The sequence below is a fragment of the Oncorhynchus mykiss genome, chromosome 12, assembly GCF_057628025.1.
Source record: "Oncorhynchus mykiss isolate SJ-2025 chromosome 12, ASM5762802v1, whole genome shotgun sequence".
NCBI lineage: Eukaryota > Metazoa > Chordata > Actinopteri > Salmoniformes > Salmonidae > Oncorhynchus > Oncorhynchus mykiss.
This window is the reverse complement of record NC_143033.1, coordinates 33762990-33782313: the sequence shown is the minus strand read 5'-3', so window position 1 is coordinate 33782313 and position 19324 is coordinate 33762990. Positions and strand designations below refer to the sequence as shown.

At 41.7% G+C, this 19324-nt stretch overlaps 1 protein-coding gene across 8 annotated transcripts in view; it reads left to right on the top strand.

Annotated features, from left to right (window-relative positions):
• Positions 1 to 19324, top strand: part of LOC110537471 (autism susceptibility gene 2 protein) — a 488828-nt gene that overhangs the window by 94444 nt on the left and 375060 nt on the right. For all 8 annotated transcript variants that reach the window (XM_090192284.1, XM_090192285.1, XM_090192283.1 and 5 more), the window contains exon 3: positions 13424 to 13690. In XM_090192284.1, the coding sequence (XP_090048410.1) occupies positions 13424 to 13690 (267 nt within the window). The remainder of the gene's footprint in view (positions 1 to 13423; positions 13691 to 19324) is intronic.

Sequence of the window (19324 nt, the reverse complement as noted above, 5' to 3'; positions counted from 1 at the left end):
TATGTCTATGCTACTGCCGCATTGGGGGGCATTGCCTAGGCAACGATAGACTTGAGTTTCTTCTTTCAGCAAGGAGAAACAAAGTTTAATCACGTTGTAAAGAGTCCATGTTACCACAGAAACGGACTCAACTGCACAAATGGCCGGCCGTCCCGTCTTCATTCAGCTGTTCGTAAAAAATGATATACATTTTTTAATGGTTATGACGGTTCTTTTATTTTCAATACGGTCTTCATGCATAACCGTAGTGGACCGGTCTTCATCCGTAACCGTAGTGGACCGGTCTTCATCCGTAACCGTAGTGGACCGGTCTTCATCCGTAACCGTAGTGGACCGGTCTTCATCCGTAACCGTAGTGGACCGGTCTTCATCCGTAACCGTAGTGGACCGGTCTTCATCCATAACCGTAGTGGACCGGTCTTCATCCATAACCGTAGTGGACCGGTCTTCATCCATAACCGTAGTGGACCGGTCTTCATCCATAACCGTAGTGGACCGGTCTTCATCCATAACCGTAGTAGACCTGTCTTCATCCATAACCGTAGTAGACCGGTCTTCATCCATAACCGTAGTGGACCGGTCTTCATCCATAACCGTAGTGGACCGGTCTTCATCCATAACCGTAGTGGACCGGTCTTCATCCATAACCGTAGTGGACCGGTCTTCATCCATAACTATAGTGGACGGTCTTCATCCATAACCGTAGTGGACCGGTCTTCATCCATAACTATAGTGGACCGGTCTTCATCCATAACCGTAGTGGACCGGTCTTCATCCGTAACCGTAGTGGACCGGTCTTCATCCATAACCGTAGTGGACCGGTCTTCATCCATAACTATAGTGGACCGGTCTTCATCCATAACCGTAGTGGACCGGTCTTCATCTGTAACCGTAGTGGACCGGTCTTCATCCATAACCGTAGTGGACCGGTCTTCATCCATAACCGTAGTGGACCGGTCTTCATCCATAACCGTAGTGGACCTGTCTTCATCCATAACCGTAGTGGACCGGTCTTCATCCATAACCGTAGTGGACCGGTCTTCATCCATAACCGTAGTGGACCGGTCTTCATCCATAACCGTAGTAGACCTGTCTTCATCCATAACCGTAGTAGACCTGTCTTCATCCATAACTATAGTGGACCGGTCTTCATCCATAACCGTAGTGGACCTGTCTTCATCCATAACTATAGTGGACCGGTCTTCATCCATAACCATAGTGGACCTGTCTTCATCCATAACTATAGTGGACCGGTCTTCATCCATAACCGTAGTGGACCTGTCTTCATCCATAACTATAGTGGACCGGTCTTCATCCATAACCGTAGTGGACCTGTCTTCATCCATAACTATAGTGGACCGGTCTTCATCCATAACCATAGTGGACCTGTCTTCATCCATAACTATAGTGGACCGGTCTTCATCCATAACCGTAGTGGACCGGTCTTCATCCATAACTATAGTGGACCGGTCTTCATCCATAACCGTAGTGGACCGGTCTTCATCCATAACTATAGTGGACCGGTCTTCATCCATAACCGTAGTGGACCGGTCTTCATCCATAACCGTAGTAGACCGGTCTTCATCCATAACCGTAGTGGACCGGTCTTCATCCATAACCGTAGTGGACCGGTCTTCATCCATAACCGTAGTAGACCGGTCTTCATCCATAACTATAGTGGACCGGTCTTCATCCATAACCGTAGTGGACCGGTCTTCATCCATAACCGTAGTGGACCGGTCTTCATCCATAACTATAGTGGACCGGTCTTCATCCATAACCGTAGTGGACCGGTCTTCATCCATAACTATAGTGGACCGGTCTTCATCCATAACCGTAGTGGACCGGTCTTCATCCATAACTATAGTGGACCGGTCTTCATCCATAACCGTAGTGGACCAGTCTTCATCCATAACCGTAGTAGACCGGTCTTCATCCGTAACCGTAGTGGACCGGTCTTCATCCATAACCGTAGTGGACCGGTCTTCATCCATAACCGTAGTAGACCGGTCTTCATCCATAACTATAGTGGACCGGTCTTCATCCATAACCGTAGTGGACCGGTCTTCATCCATAACTGTAGTGGACCGGTCTTCATCCATAACTATAGTGGACCGGTCTTCATCCATAACCGTAGTGGACCGGTCTTCATCCATAACTATAGTGGACCGGTCTTCCTCCGTCCACTACAGTTATGGATGAAGATACTCAGTGGCGAACTGTGGTTGATCTTATCAAGTATGTTTCTCTTTCTTTATTTATGAAGGTAAAGGAGAGCTTAGGGTATGCTCTCTTTTTCTCCCCCACTCTCTCTCCACCCGTCTCTCTTTCTCTCTCTCTTTCTCATTCTCTCGCTCCACCCCCTCTTTTTTTCCTCTCTTTTTTTCCCTCTCTTTTCCACTATCGTTCTCTCGCTCTCAGCTTTGTGGCAGTCTGTCTCGTGTCTCTGGTTATGAATGAGTCATGGTTATTCAGCATTCTCCTACTCAACCTTTTCAAACTGCTAATGATGTGCTCTTTGTAGAAATATCACCGCTTTTGTGTCTGCCTTTGTGACGGCCTCGCCGCTATTCCACTCATACATTTAACATGCTGTGTAGTACATGACTGAGCAGAGCTTCTATTTTCCTCCAGACACATTGTGGAAAAGCAGTTGTAGTATTGCTTACTTTAGGCCTTTCAATTCCTTGTGTAACATAGGCCATAGAGGAGCAGCTTCCAACGTCTTCCAGCAGCCTTAACTGGTATACACTGAGAGTACAAAACATTAAGGACACCTTCCTAATATTGAGTTGCACGCCCGCCCCTTTTTCCCTCAGGTGTGGACTCTACAAGGTGTCAAAAGTGTTCCACAGGGATAATGGCCCATGTTGACTCCAAAGCTTCCCACATTTGTGTCAAGTTGGCTGGATGTCCTTTGGGTGGTGGACCATTGTTGACACACAAAGGAAACTGTAGAGCGTGAAAAACCCAGCCGCAATCAATGTCTCAATTTTCTCAAGGCTTAAAAATCCTTCTTTATCCTCTCTCTTGCTCTTCATCTACATTGATTGAAGTGGCTTTAACAAGTTACATCAATAAGGGATCATAGCTTTCACCTGGATTCTCTAGGCAACAAAGAGATGAATACATGGTGAATGAGCTGGTGTATTTTGTTGACTTTAATTTATAGTACTCTAATTGTAGGTATGTCTGCTGATTTGATCAATTCCTTTCCAAGATGGGTTAATAACAATATGCTGAACGATCTAAATGAATTGAACTCAAAATAACAATGCATTGCAAGTAGCATTGCTCATAAGTAATTATACTTATTAAGCCCCGTTAGCATGAATTATTTTACAGTAGGCATCTTCTGCTTTTTTCATGTGCTACATCATTTTCCAAAATCTGTTCACAGTTGCAGATGTGTGGGTTTAGTGTGTTGGATGGTGTATGGTGCAGTGAAATCTGGACCTGCTTCCAGGTCAGAGCAGAGTGGAGCCTGATCCATTAAGCAGGCTTCCACTGTGTCTGGGTGGTCACACACACACAAACTCATGATGTCATTTGGTTTTAACTCGCCATTAATAACACTGTAAGTCAGCCTTATAAAAAAGTGCTTAAACACACAGAGCACTTACGCTATTGAACTGCCTAGATGAACTGCCTAGATGAACTGCCTGGATGAACTGCCTAGATGAACTGCCTAGATGAACTGCCTAGATGAACTGCCTAGATGAACTGCCTAGATGAACTGCCTAGATGAACTGCCTAGATGAACTGCCTAGCTGCCTGGCGGATTTAACTAGTTCATTGTGTTCTGTCAAGTTGAGTCTTGCCATTTGCATCTCGCTCTCCCCTTCACAGGCCTGTTTGAATAAGCTGATGAATGCTGTCTGAGAGAGAAAAATTGTCTTTTGATCACGCTCTCGCACAACCTCATAATTGAGTTTATTTAACTAGGCAAGTCAGTTAAGAACAAATTCTTATTTTTGATGCCTGCCTACCAAAAGGCAAAACGCCTCCTGTGAGACTGGGGCTGGGATAAAACAAATATATATATACAGTTGAAGTCGGAAGTTTACATACACATAGGTTGGAGTTATTAAAACTTGTTTTTCAACTATTCCTCAAATTTCTGGTTAACAAACTATAATTTTGGCAAGTCGGTTTGGACATCTACTTTGTGCATGACACAAGTAATTTTTCCAACAATAGTTTACAGACATATTATTTCACTTATAATTCACTGTTTACATACACTAAGTTGACAGTGCCTTTAAACAGCTTGGAAAATTCCAGAAAATTATGTCATGGCTTTAGAAGCTTCTAATAGGCTAATTGACATAATTTGAGTCAATTGGACTTGTGCCTGTGGATGTATTTCAAGGCCTACCTTCAAACTCAGTGCCTCTTTGCTTGACATCATGGGAAAATCAAAAGAAATCAGCCAAGACCTAAAAAAAAATGTTTTAGACCTCCAGAAGTCTGGTTCATCCTTGGGAGCAATTTCCAAACGCCTGAAGGTACCTCGTTCATCTGTACAAACAACAGTAAGCAAGTATAAACACCATGGGACCACGCAGCCATCATAGCGCTCAGGAAGGAGATGCGTTCTGTCCTTTAGAGATGAACGTACTTTGGTGCAAAAAGTGCAAATCAATCCCAGAACCACATCAAAGGACCTTGTGAAGATGCTGGAGGAAACGGGTAAAAAAGTATCTATATCCACAGTAAAAAGAGTCCTATATCGACATAACCTGAAAGGCTGCTCAGCAAGGAAGAAGCCACTGCTCCAAAACCGCCATAAAAAAGCCAGACTACGGTTTGCACATGGGGACAAAGATCATAGTTTTTGGAGAAATGTCCCCTGGTCTGATGAAATAAAAAATAGAACTGTTTGGCCATAATGACCATCGTTATGTTTGGAGGAAAAAGGGGGAGGCTTGCAAACCGAAGAACACCATCCCAACCGTGAAGCACGGGGGTGGCAGCATCATGTTGTGGGGGTGCTTTGCTGCAGGAGGGACTGGTGCACTTCACAAAATAGATGGCATCATGAGGATGGAAAATTCTGTGGATATATTGAAGCAACATCTCAAGTCATCAGTTAAAGCTTGGTCGCAAATGGGTCTTCCAAATGAACAATGACCCAAAGCATATTTCCAAAGTTGTGGCAAAATGGCTTAAGGACAACAAAGTCAAGGTATTGGAGTGGCCATCACAAAGCCCTGACCTCAATCCCATATAAAATGTGTGGGCAGAATTTAAAAGTGTGTGCGAGCAAGGAGGCCTACAAACCTGACTCAGGCTCTGTCAGGAGGAATGGGCCAAAATTCACCCAACTTATTGTGGGAAGCTTGTGGAAGGCTACTCGAATCGTTTGACCCAAGTTAAACAATTGAAAGGCAATGCTACCATATACTAATTTAGCGTATGTAAACTTCTGACCCACTGGGACTGTGATGAAATAAATAAAAGCTGAAATAAATAATTCGCTCTACTATTATTCTGACATTTCACATTCTTAAAATAAAGTGGTGATCCTAACTGACCTAAGACAGGGAATTTTTACTAGGATTAAATGTCAAGAATTGTTTAAATGTATTTGGCTAAGGTGTATGTAAACTTCCAGCCTCAACTGTGTATGTATATACAGTATATATATATGACAAAACACACCACGACAATAGAGACACCACAACCCAATTGAGATGGATGAGTTGGACCACAGAGTGAAGGAACCTGGAATATGATCTGGAACCTGGAATTCATACAGCCATTGTTTTAAAGACAAGCATAGCAGATACTGTTTTTCTTACTTTTTTGGTAGCACTTTTCTTGACACCCAGTGTCATAACCATTATTATAATATGTCATAACATAGGACATAACTTGTCATTTCCATTATGTGTTATGACCTGTCATAATATGGTCATAACACTGCCATGACCAATATATTTACACCTCTTGTGACATATTGTGTTGTTTTATGGCTGGTTATGACACCTACATTAGAGTGTCAAAACCGACATTTACTAAAAAAAAATGTTTCCCTGACAAGAAATGTTGTTTCGTTTTAAAGTTTGTTTCTTAAATCCTTTGTTGTTGTTTTTGTTGTTATGTACAGTTGCAGTTGTTTTTTCATCATATTTTAAATAACTTGTAGAAAATACCCTTTATGACACTGTCATGAAGCATTATGACCATCCTGTGTCACTTTACTTGGACTAAGAAAATACACTTTATGACACTCAAGAAGCATTATGACCATCCTGTGTCACTTTACTTGGACTTAGAAAATACACTTTATGACACTGTCAAGAAGCATTATGACCATCATCATATACGCAAGGTATGCCTATCACGTACATGGCCTTATATCAGTCAAAAAGAGGGTATTTTCCTTCTCCTGCATTCATCCCAGTCATCAGCAACAGAGCATTGGGGTAGTTGCATGTCTGACATCAATGTGTGCGCAATTACAATTATAATTTAATATGGTGAATTTCAAAAAAATGTATATAACATTAACATACTGAAGACAAGTAGGCTATGGTGTAATGGAATGGTTTGCCTTGTGTGGTTTTGTGGGTTTTGACACTCTTATGTAGATGTCATAACCAGCCATAAAATACCAAAATATATGTCACACCTGGTCAAAATGTCATGACAGTGTTATGACCATATTGTCACATGTTATGACAAGTTATGTCAGCTGGTATGATATATTATGACATGGTTATGACCTTGCCATAATGTTATGATGCTGGGTGTCAAATAAAGTGTTACCATTTCAGTTTTTTAACAACAGAATCAACAGATTTTTTAGCGGCTTAGAACTCCACACCACGCTAACACAATGGGTCCTTCTCAAACCCCTCAGAACTTTGTCATTTTGTCACTCCTTTCATCCCTGACAATGCATGTCACGTTGCATTATTTGTGTTGGATGAGAGTGGAAAACAAAGGAGAACACGATTAGTCGATGCATGCGGCGTTTGTTTGTTTGCCTGTGACGAAAATGAAGCTTTGTTATATTGGCTCAGTGAATCAGAGCCAACCACCAAACTCATTATCCTCATCATCCTGCAGCTCGGTCATTGGAATTGACACAGTTTAGGCCTATATTTCAAATACCATAAATATGGATACCCCCGCTGTTTTCAAATCACGTAGAGGGCTAGGGCTGTTATGTTGGAAGGTTGATGTCAAAGATGGATCTTCTTGATATCTGGGTGCATGACATGAGCCCGGACATTTTGGTTCTCAGAGACTTGGCTAAATGGCTCGATCCCGGATAAGGACATTGCTGAATAGAACATCTTCAGGTGTGACAGGCAGAAAAGGGGGAGGGGTGGCTATATATGTGAAATCAACTTGGATTGATGTAAGAAATCTAGCAAACTCCTCACTGATTGACCTAATTCTGAAAAATAACCCCCACAAGTACTTGTCCAGCGGTGTCTTTGCCAATGATCTCAGTGATCACTGTCCTATTGCATGTATGAGAGATACCAAACAGATGAACACTGATCCTCGTATAATTATGAAGAACATTTTTTACCAAAATTCCCCACAACCTTTTTTTTCACATGTACAGTGCCTTCAGAAGGTATTCATACCCCTTGACTTATTCCACTTTTTGTTGTGTTACCGCCTGAATACAAAAGGGAAATATTTTTTTCACACTTCTACACACAATACCCCAAAATTAAACATGTTTTTAGAAATGTTTGCAAATGTATTCAAAATTAAATATAGAAATATCTAATTGACATAAGTATTCTCACCCCTGAGTCAATACTTTGTAGAAACACCTTTGGCAGTGATTACAGAGTATTTCTGGGTAAGTCTCTAAGAACTTCCGACACCTGAATTGTACAACATTTGCCCAATATTATTTTCAAAATTGGTTGTTGATCATTGCTAGACAACCATTTTCATGTCTTGCCATAGATTTTTTAGTTAGATTTATGTCAAAACTGTAACTCGGCTGCTCAGGAACATTCACTGTCTTCTTGGTAAACAACTCAAGTGTAGATTTGGGCTTTAGGTAATTGTCCTGCTGAAAGGTGAATTCATCTCCCAGTGTCTGGTGGAAAGCAGACTGAACCAGCTTTGTGCTTAGCTCCATTCCATTATTTTATTTATCCTGAAAACCTCCCCAGTCCTTAATGATTATAAGCAACCCATAACATTATGCAGCCACCACTATGCTTGAAAATATGGAGAGTGGTACTCCATAATATGTTGTATTGGATATGCTCCAAACATAAGTTTGTATTACAAAAAGTGAATTGCTTTGCCAAGTATTGTGCAATATTACTTTAGTGCCTTGTTGCAAACAGGATGCATGTTTTGGGATATTTGTATTATGTACAGGCTTCTTTCTTTTCACTGTCAATTAGGTTAGTATTGTGGAGTAACTCCAATGTTGTTGATCCATCCTCAGTTTTCTCCTATCACATCCATAAAGACACCATTGGCGGTTTCCTTCCTCTCTGGCAATTTAGTTAGGAAGGACGACTGTATCTTTTTAGTGACTGGGTGTAATGATGCACCATCCAAAGTGTAATTAATAACTTCACCATGGTCAAATGCCTTCTAAATGTCGGCCTTTTATTTTTTACCCATCTACCAATAGCTGCCCTTCTTTGCGAGGCGTTGGAAAATCTCCCTGATATGTGTGGATGAAGCTGTGTTTGAAGTTCACTGCTCGACTGAGGGACCATACAGATAATTGTATGTGTGGGGTACAGACATGAAATAGTCATTCAAAAAATCATGTTAAACACTATTATTGCACACAGAGTCCATGCAACTTATTATGTGACTCGCTGTTAGATGACTTGCTACACCTGAACTTATTTAGGATTGCCATAACAAAGGGATTGAATACTTATTGACTCAATTCCAGCTTTTCTTTTTAAATTAATTTTGAAAAAAATTCTAAAAACATAATTCCACTTTCACATTATGAAGTATTGTGTGTAGGCCAGTGACTAACAGTCTCAATTGAATCAATGTAAAATTCAGGCTGTAACACAACACCATTTGGAAAAAGTCAAGGGGTGTGAATACTTTCTGAAGGCACTGTATTACTCTGACTTTTCCTATCAGCTGCATGCCTGACTATTAATTTGTTCTAGAATTGTTCTCATCTATTTTCTCTCTCTGTCAGACAAATACACTCCCTTAAACAAAAAAATAGAACAAATCCTTGGTTCTCTATAGAACTTTCAGATCTTGTTATGATGAGAAATCATGCCTGGGCCAAGGCTCGAGAGACTGTAGCTGATTACCAGTTTTGCAGGCAATTGAGAAATAGATGCCCTTCCTCTATCGAGAAAGAACTATATCTAACTAGAAAGTAGTTAGATATAGCTATCTCAGACTCTGCTGGTAATCCATCTAAATTTTGCAAAACAGTTAATGCACTGAAGCGTGGAAATTCCTCCTCTTCCCTGCCTTAGCAAGTTGTGTCAGACTCTGGCATCATTACTGAGAAATATGAGATAAGTGATGCTTTTAATCAGCATTTTATCTCAACAGGCTTTTATTTGAAATAAATGGTGGTTTAATTGACCCTTGTCAGCCAGTCGGATGCCTGCCTCCTTCCCAGCCTCTAGATGGCTCGATGGAAGTTCAGTCAACTTCTAGTGAATCTTGGTTTTCATTTCAACAACTTTCTTCTTGTGATTTGCAAGACGCCTTGCAGAAGATTGATATAAAAATTTCACTGGGGCAGATTTGTCTGATGCTTTCTTGCTGCAGCTTTCTGATCCTCTGATTGCAGAATATTTAACCCTTTGACGCGTACGATGACGTATTTGTGATCATTGTTGAGTGGTCCCTGCAGCGTACGATCTCAAATAAGTGATTGGAACAGTAGCAACAGAACGTATGTCCCAACAAACGCTTATAAACAGCATCTACATATGTTTTTGCACTGATGGAAAATAAAGGTCTTAAACATCATTCCTCAATTTGACCTTTTATTGTAAAGATAAATGCAAACTTCATCATCCAAGCATCACCCGGAACACATCCACAGCCAAACTCATTCCATAAATAACTTTAGTGACCTAATTAAGATTAATGTGTGTCTCTGGGTCTACCGAACGTCACCCACTATGTCAATACTGTCACCCAATATGTCAAACAAGAAGGTGGACTGCGATGTACTGGAGCACAAATATCGTTATTCTTTATGGTTTTGGTCGTAATCTTGCTGTGTAACACACATCCTATTGAACTCCCTCCAAACCCTGTAGTCTTCTGCAGCTCTAGACAGACAGAGGCGCCCTGGGATGGTGACGGGCAAGGCGGTGCTCAGAAAAACAACCCAGGGATGGAATAGGAAAAGATGAAAAGAGAGTGAAAGGGGGTAGGTAGAAGGGGGGAGAGACTGCAAGGTTGTGGAAGAGGCAGTGGCAGAATAATCCAGAATTGGAGAGGGTCGCTCACTCCCCTCTTGACTTGAATAGGGACATACAGTGCCTTGTGAAAGTATTCGGCCCCCTTGAACTTTGCGACCTTTTGCCACATTTCAGGCTTCAAACATAAAGATATAAAACTGTATTTTTTTGTGAAGAATCAACAACAAGTGGGACACAATCATGAAGTGGAATGACATTTATTGGATATTTCAAACTTTTTTAACAAATCAAAAACTGAAAAATTGGGCGTGCAAAATTATTCAGCCCCTTTACTTTCAGTGCAGCAAACTCTCTCCAGAAGTTCAGTGAGGATCTCTGAATGATCCAATGTTGACCTAAATGACTAATGATGATAAATACAATCCACCTGTGTGTAATCAAGTCTCCGTATAAATGCACCTGCACTGTGATAGTCTCAGAGGTCCGTTAAAAGCGCAGAGAGCATCATGAAGAACAAGGAACACACCAGGCAGGTCCGAGATACTGTTGTGAAGAAGTTTAAAGCCGGATTTGGATACAAAAAGATTTCCCAAGCTTTAAACATCCCAAGGAGCACTGTGCAAGCGATAATATTGAAATGGAAGGAGTATCAGACCACTGCAAATCTACCAAGACCTGGCCGTCCCTCTAAACTTTCAGCTCATACAAGGAGAAGACTGATCAGAGATGCAGCCAAGAGGCCCATGATCACTCTGGATGAACTGCAGAGATCTACAGCTGAGGTGGGAGACTCTGTCCATAGGACAACAATCAGTCGTATATTGCACAAATCTGGCCTTTATGGAAGAGTGGCAAGAAGAAAGCCATTTCTTAAAGATATCCATAAAAAGTGTTGTTTAAAGTTTGCCACAAGCCACCTGGGAGACACACCAAACATGTGGAAGAAGGTGCTCTGGTCAGATGAAACCAAAATGGAACTTTTTGGCAACAGTGCAGGACGTTATGTTTGGCGTAAAAGCAACACAGCTGAACACACCATCCCCACTGTCAAACATGGTGGTGGCAGCATCATGGTTTGGGCCTGCTTTTCTTCAGCAGGGACAGGGAAGATGGTTAAAATTGATGGGAAGATGGATGGAGCCAAATACAGGACCATTCTGGAAGAAAACCTGAGTCTGCGAAAGACCTGAGACTGGGACGGAGATTTGTCTTCCAACAAGACAATGATCCAAAACATAAAGCAAAATCTACAATGGAATGGTTCAAAAATAAACATATCCAGGTGTTAGAATGGCCAAGTCAAAGTCCAGACCTGAATCCAATCGAGAATCTGTGGAAAGAACTGAAAAATGCTCTCCATCCAACCTCACTGAGCTCGAGCTGTTTTGCAAGGAGGAATGGGAAAAAATGTCAGTCTCTCGATGTGCAAAACTGATAGAGACATACCCCAAGCAACTTACAGCTGTAATCGCAGCAAAAGGTGGCGCTACAAAGTATTAACTTAAGGGGGCTGAATAATTTTGCACGCCCAATTTCTCAGTTTTTGATTTGTTAAAAAAGTTTGAAATATCCAATAAATGTCGTTCCACTTCATGATTGTGTCCCACTTGTTGTTGATTCTTCACAAAAAAATGCAGTTTTATATCTTTATGTTTGAAGCCTGAAATGTGGCAAAAGGTCGCAAAGTTCAAGGGGGCCGAATACTTTCGCACGGCACTGTACCTCCTAATTATCACTCCTCTCCCATTTAACCAATACATATGTCCACACAAATACTGTTAAAGGTCTGTTAAAGGGTAATAATGTGGACTCACACTCCTCCAAGCATGTTGTCAAAGATCTGCTTTTCACAGGGCATTGACACATCATTAGGGTAGCCATGGCAGTTTCCCACTTTCCCTTGGCAGTACACTATTGGCTCTGCGACTAAATCTCCACGCTAAAGTGTCATCATGGCTGCCCCACTCAGTCTTTATTGGACTGTATTACACAAGTGGCTCTTTGGCCTGCTGCTACTACTACAGGCTTGGAACAAAATGAGTCCCCTTACAGATCAATTATTTGTTCCATAACTTTAGCCTTGATGGCTCCAGTACAGTACGCAGCCTCGCTGTGGCAGATGAGTTGTGTTATTAATCCCCCAGTCAGACTGTACAACCCCATCTGGTTGGAAAATAGCACACAATACAGGAGATCTGGGGGCTCGTGTAATGGTTTGTTTTCTCCATCTGTTACGGAGTGTAGTGTAGGTGCCCACAAAGTGCCCACTATTTTACCAGGGGATGTGGGAGTGTTGACAGAACTTCAATTTAAGTATTTCATTGCTATACTCGTTTGTGCATGTGTGTGTTTTTGTCGATGTGGGTGTGTGCTGGTGGCTCTGTTTCCAGCGCTCAATGCCTTCATTGGCAGCCATGCTCTAATAGATGTGTGGTTAATCTCAGACAGATAGTGTGGTGCTATCATCTACTGTACCTAGAGATGCTTTGGTGACAATATGTCTAAACGTAACGCGTTGTTAGTGCTGAACTACCCACGGGGGCCTCAATAGGGGAGAAGAACAGTCTCTCTCGGTACTGCTCATTGGAGTAGCTAGTAAGCGTACTTCTCAAATGGCATTTGTCAATGTGAATATCTTTAAGCCTAGCTTTGATTTTCATCATAATGAGCTCTCTTTCTCAGGTGTAGGGGCTTATTTAGTCAGGATTATGAATATATTTGAATTAATGTAATTGCTTTTAGTACGCTCCAGCGACAAGCTAATTAGAAGTACTTCATTTGTTTCAGTGTAACAGAGTTTTCACCTCTCCCCTGCAGTGCAGATCAAAAAAGTAGATATTTCTATTCTCTATTCCCCTTCTCCAGAAGGACATGACCCTGAATTACTTTTACACTGTCAGAGTTTTCACCTCCCCTCTTTTCTTCTCTCCTTTCTCCCTTTACAGAAGATACTTTGCTTATGTGAAGCACTTTGTCTTATTGTCACAGCGTTGTCACATGAGAAGTTGTCTACTTTGTTTCAGTGTAACTGAATTGTCATCTTACCTCTCCCTCTCCAGAAGGACCTGTCCCTGAAGTCCCAGGAGCGCATGGAGAACCACGAGGAGAATCAGGCAGGGCCCCCCCTGTGCAAGAAGAAGCCCCCTAAAGTCCCTAATGGATTCAGCCTGGATACCCACAAGGCCCTCAACAACCACCTTAACAACCACAACAACCATAGCAACCATCACCAGCACTCTGACCAGGAGAACAACATCCCACGCCTGGCTCTTCACACCTACGGCAAGAAGAAGAACAAGAACAGCTTGCAGAAGAAACACAGGCCGGTCTGTACACGGTTTATTACGGTTTATACACTGTCTCCTCCACTCAATTTATTTTCTCCTCAAGCAGCGTTTTGGGTAGCCTGGTCCCAGATCAGTTTGTACTGTCTTGCAGAGTTGGGACCAGGCTAGCGTTTGTGGTCTCAGGTTGGCATAGTGGGTTTTGTCTGCTCACTACAATGCTAGATGTGTAGTTTGATCCTCTTGAATGTGGGAGAGGAAATGTTGACAAGTGTTCACAATTTGCTTTTGGTCATAAGATCAGGTTGAATTATCAGACGACGTGTTTGAATTCATACAGATAAAATATAATAGGCTGCAAGGTGTAAAGATAGCAGCTTTGTAAAAAATAAATAAATAAAAATTCCATTCCAACTGATTTAGGAGAAACTGGAATCTAATTGTGACTGAACATTAGAGGTTCTCTTTGGCTTCATTTCTGATCCCAGAGTTGAGTTAATTAATGTTACATTAAGGTCTGTCCTTTGAAAACATCTGTAATTACGCAGTATTAAGGCTAGAGATTTGTGAGGAGCAGATTGCCTTATCCTTATAGAGATACACTGTACTGACTTTACCCCCTCCTCACAGCCAGACGACTGGTGCTCTATAGTACAGCTGCTCGGCTGTCTATTGATGAATGGTGTTATTATCTATAATGGGCTTTAAAACCTGCTGGACCAATAAGAGATTAGTCACTGGTGCTATTGTTAGCTGTGGTGTAGTGTGTGTGTGTGTGTGTGTGTGTGTGTGTGTGTGTGTGTGTCTGTGGGGAGGAGAATAGTGTCTGTGTATGTGTGTGCGCGCGCACAGGGCATTGTGTTGCACTAATGACTATTTATGGCACACTGACACTGGGGTGTCTTTCTGCCAGCAAGAGCTATCAGTTACAGCACCACCCACTGTCCATCTACACACACACATGCTACACAAAGCACCCACACACATGCTGCACAAAACACACGCTGTGTGTGTGAAGGTAGGAGAGCAAAGGTTGCCATCAGTCTGTGTCATCCCAGCAGGAGAGAGGTCAGTCTTCAGGAGGCTGTTAATCATGTGAGCTATACTCCCCCTGGCTTTAATGAACCCAGAAAGAAACAACACAGGGAAGTGATTACATACTGTACACACACAGATGGGTGTTATTGGCTCGGGGTGTGTGTATTAGTCAGGGGTGCTATGACAACAACCTCTGTGACAAGTGAGAGCAGCACAAAGTGGTGTTTAGGGCCAGAGCTGAAGGACCCTCCCCACAGCTCTGGGAGCAGCCACTTATTAGGGGGAGAAGAGATGCTGTTAGAGCATGGGGCTCAGGGGAGACATGACACCACACACTAAAAAAAAGTTACGTTTCTTAAATGGTTCTTCCTCAGCTCTTAAAGAGGAATGGAAACACTTTAATAAGTAAAGCTAAGCAAAGAGATGTTTTCAATCCACGAATAGTAAATGTGCATTGAACATAGAAACATCTCTATTTTTAGGATATTGATCTTGAACAACATTTATTAGAGGTATGGGTAGCGCCATCTTGAATTACCATAGAAATGACTGGTGGCTCATGCATCATTGGCAGTATTGAGCAAATTGTGAGTTTTAGCGCAGGGACTGAAAATGAACGTGGCCACCAGGAGGCGTCGCACCTCCACTGGACCTGAAAGGTTTCTACAACCTTGATATTGAGATCAGGAAAACAACATTAAGGTAAGAATCTGTATACAATTTGTTTATATGTTGGAGATTAGCTATAATATTTACATTTTAGAGTATATTTTCCGATTGATAAGATGAGTCTGCAGGATTGTTATTTTAAATGTAAAATGTAGCTAATGTTAGCTAGCTATAATCCCAATAGCTATAATTATTAGCTAGCTAGATAACTGCATAGCTAGATATCTCATTAAGTGCAGGTATATCTGTGATATGTCATATGATTCCTAAAAATAGTAGCTGGCAGTCTGCTGGCTGTTGAAGCCTAACCCTTATGATGATAGCTATCTAGATAATTACTTTTGAAAGCTCAGCTTGGTAGTCAGCTTGGTAACTAAATCTTTCAGGTCTGGTTTTGTGACTTTGCTACTTACAGGCATACTGTACATTATCATATTATTTTGTCAGATAGGAAATTGTTACATGTTTTCTCAAATGTTAGAGTGAAAAGCCGATTGATAACTACACAATAGCTACACAATTCCCTTCATTCATGATTCCCTTTTTTATGTGCTGAAGGGTCATCGCTACTTGGTGAAGACAAGGACGAAGAGGATGAGATTTAAATGGGGAAGCCGGAGGAATTGTGACTCGTCATTTTGCCTCTCTTGCATGCTTTTAATTTGTTTGCATTCTGACTCTTTGTGTATTAGGCTATAGGCCTAGTGGAATGTAATATAGCTGTCTAGATATTTTTACAGACATTTTGAAGTTGGACATACTAGCTATCTGTCGTGTGGATAAGAACAGTTTTTTCCAGAGAAAAGAACTGCAGACTGCCTTGGAAGGCCATGTTTTTCACTGATGGTTGTGGCAGTAGGTGCAGGTCCCATTGTTCATAGGCTTTGGCTGCTGCTCTGATGTACCCCCGGAGGATGGGTGGAGACTCCCACCTGAACAGGTCTGACATGTATTCAGGTAGTTTGTGCTGTGTCGCCTTGAAACAGTTGTTAGGGTGTTGTAATAGATCCTGTCTGTTAGTGGTTCGATTCCAGCTTTTTGCAGAAAAATCTCTGTGTGTTTCCTCCAGGAATGCTCGGTCTTGATACGAGCAGCCCTGTTGATAATATGCTTTAAGATGTATCTTATTGCTCTGATGTAGGGTGGGAAGCCATACTGTGGCAAAGTAGTCCAGATGAGTTGTTATCATGGTAGATCGTTCAGGAGGATGTCCTTGGAGATGAAGTCCCTTGCCCTTTCTAAACCACCAAGCCCAAACAGCAGTTTCCATGTGACCTGCCTGGCATGTTCAGTTCGGTGTAGGTGTGGGTCCAACTTCATCCCCAGCTACTTTATGGCGTTTACTCGTTCATAAGTGTTTTGCCCATCTGTTGTTGTGATACGTTTGCCAGTGTGTCTCAGCTTTTGTGGGTTGCCAAACAGCATTGCCTTGGTCTTCTGAGGGTGTATGGAAAGCTTGTTGTCAGCAAACCAAGCGGCTGCCGTTTGATGTCGTTTGACACTGCTTCCTCGCGCTCACTGGTGAATATTTGCTGAGTAGTACAGGCCTGTGTCATCTGCATATATATATATATATATATATATATATATATATGCAGAATTTCTCCAGCACTGATGGAAGGTAATAGCAGTGGCCCAAGCACACTCCCTTGTGATACTCCATTCACCACAGGTACCTGGGCTGACAGTGTACTCTGCAATTATGATGTGAACCACTTGATTGCAGTGCTGTCAAAGCCTAGTTTCGCAAGTTTCCCCAGGGGTCTGTGGTGGTGAACAGAGTCAAAAGCTTTCTTCAGGTCCGAAAAGAGTACTGCTGTGACCTCCTGGCTGTTACAAGCCGACTTGATGTCCTCCACGACCTTTTGAACTGCTGTAGGTGTGCTGTGTATCTTCCTAAAGCCGCTTTAATAGGATGTAAATAGGCTGTTAATTGAGAAATAGTTGGCAACCTGTGTGTGCATCAGCCAACTACCAACATTGGACGGTAGTTGGCCACAACCGATCTATCCCCTGACTTGTAGATTGGTGTTAAATAAATTTTTCATTGACATGGGATCTCCCCAGTTGAGATTGGCAGATTGAGGATATGAGTCAGTGGACCCACTATCACTGTGGCAGAGTCCTTTACAAGCCTAGGTGGAATATTGTCTGGCTCTGTGGCTTTCTGCTGCTTCATCTTCAGAAGTTCATTTAGGACGTTTACTTCATCAATTAGCGATAGCTCAAAAACATGCTCTGTTTCTGAAACATATGGAAGTGGGTCTTTTGAGGGAGCCTGTATTTCATTAGCAAGCTTGGATGCACAAGATGCAAAGTATGCATGAAACTCTTCTGTCATTTCTAGAAGGTCTGATATATCATGTCTAGAACTTCTTTGTACTTGGCATGTTCTTTTGACTTTGCCAGTGAAATAGTTGATTATTTTCCACATTTCACAGTTGTCTGCCTTGCATTTTTGTAGAGCAGCTGAGTAGTACAGTCGTTTTTCCTTTCCTTCCATACTTCAGCAGTTACGTTGTTTCTGAGACATCGGCACTCTTCCCAGTCATTTTCAGCCTTTGTTTTCACCACTTTTAGCCGAGCAGCAGACTCATCAGGGTCTTGATGTTGTCAGTCAAGGAGATGGAGCAACTTTTTGTTTCACTTTTCTGTGCCGGAGTGGTGAATGAAGGTTTGCAACCTGTTAGAAGATCTCTCTAAAGGCTTACCGGGCCTCATTCACGTTGTTGCATGTAAGGAATCTTTCCCATTGGGCTAACTTGAGGAATTCTATGAAAGACTGCTTGTTATAGCTTTTGCGAGATCTGTGCTGTTGTTAGAGCTCTCCCCTCCTCTAGTCTCTCTTTGCTGCAGGTCATCGTGTTGTTATGGTCAGATGGACCCCACGCTAATGAACTCCTCAGCTTGTAATGGTCAGGGTTAGATACATAGATGTTGTCAATGCATGTTTCAGACTGTTTCGTTATGCTACTGGGTTCTCTTATTACTGGCCACAGCTGATAAAGTCCCATAAGATGTCCCACAGATTATTATTTTATCTGTGTGCTTCAAGAGGTCAGCGATGAATGTTGTATCTAATGTTTTGGTTATGATAGCGATGTAACTTGCACTTTGTTTTCAGGTTTGAATGAGACAATGTATTCCCCTAACCCTATTCTTTCAATAAAGTTTGTTTTATTCATATTATATTACTTGTGTACAGTATGCCTTTCCTTATAATATGAAAGACTAAATGCCATTTGTAATATGTTGTGGTGCATATATGTGTTTAATATACTATCCAGAGAAGAAAGTGTCTTATCACGGAACATCCATAGAATTCTAGAAAAATACCACTGTTCAGTTAAAGGTATTTCTATTTTTATTTCAGATTTTCAATCCTTACCAAATAAGGAAGAGTCAATGGGCTCCAAGTGTTTCTCTATTTTCAGGAAGTTGTGTAAATGGCAGTTGTTTGGGTAAAAAGCAGTGTTTTTTCTTGACTAATTACCATTTGATTGATGTGGTGCTGTTGTATGTCATATCATCTGGAAAGGCTGTTTCTCAGCTTTCAAAATATGTATCATGTTTTCATGTGGTTTGACACCAACAAATTATGTTAGCGTCCTGAATTCACTGGTCTCAGTAAACTCAGGAATTCCAAAACACTCCTGCCAGTGATGCAACAATGCCAATATGGGGATTTACAGTTAACTTGTGTTCTAAAGCCTAGTGTGTCCATCCCTATTTAAAGCCAGACTCAGTAAGTGTCGTGATTTTGTTTACATTTATATTTTGTTTTGTTGGACCAATAAAAAATCCAGGCAAGACGTCATAATATGCTGTAGAGTCTAGCGTACCTGAGAGTTGTCAAGCAGCTGCTGGGCCAGCGACCCTTTGATCCATATCAACAAGTAGGCCTATTCTAGTTACAACATGTAGGCTGCAGTATTATAAATCTAACCATTTACAAGTCGAGTCAACTAT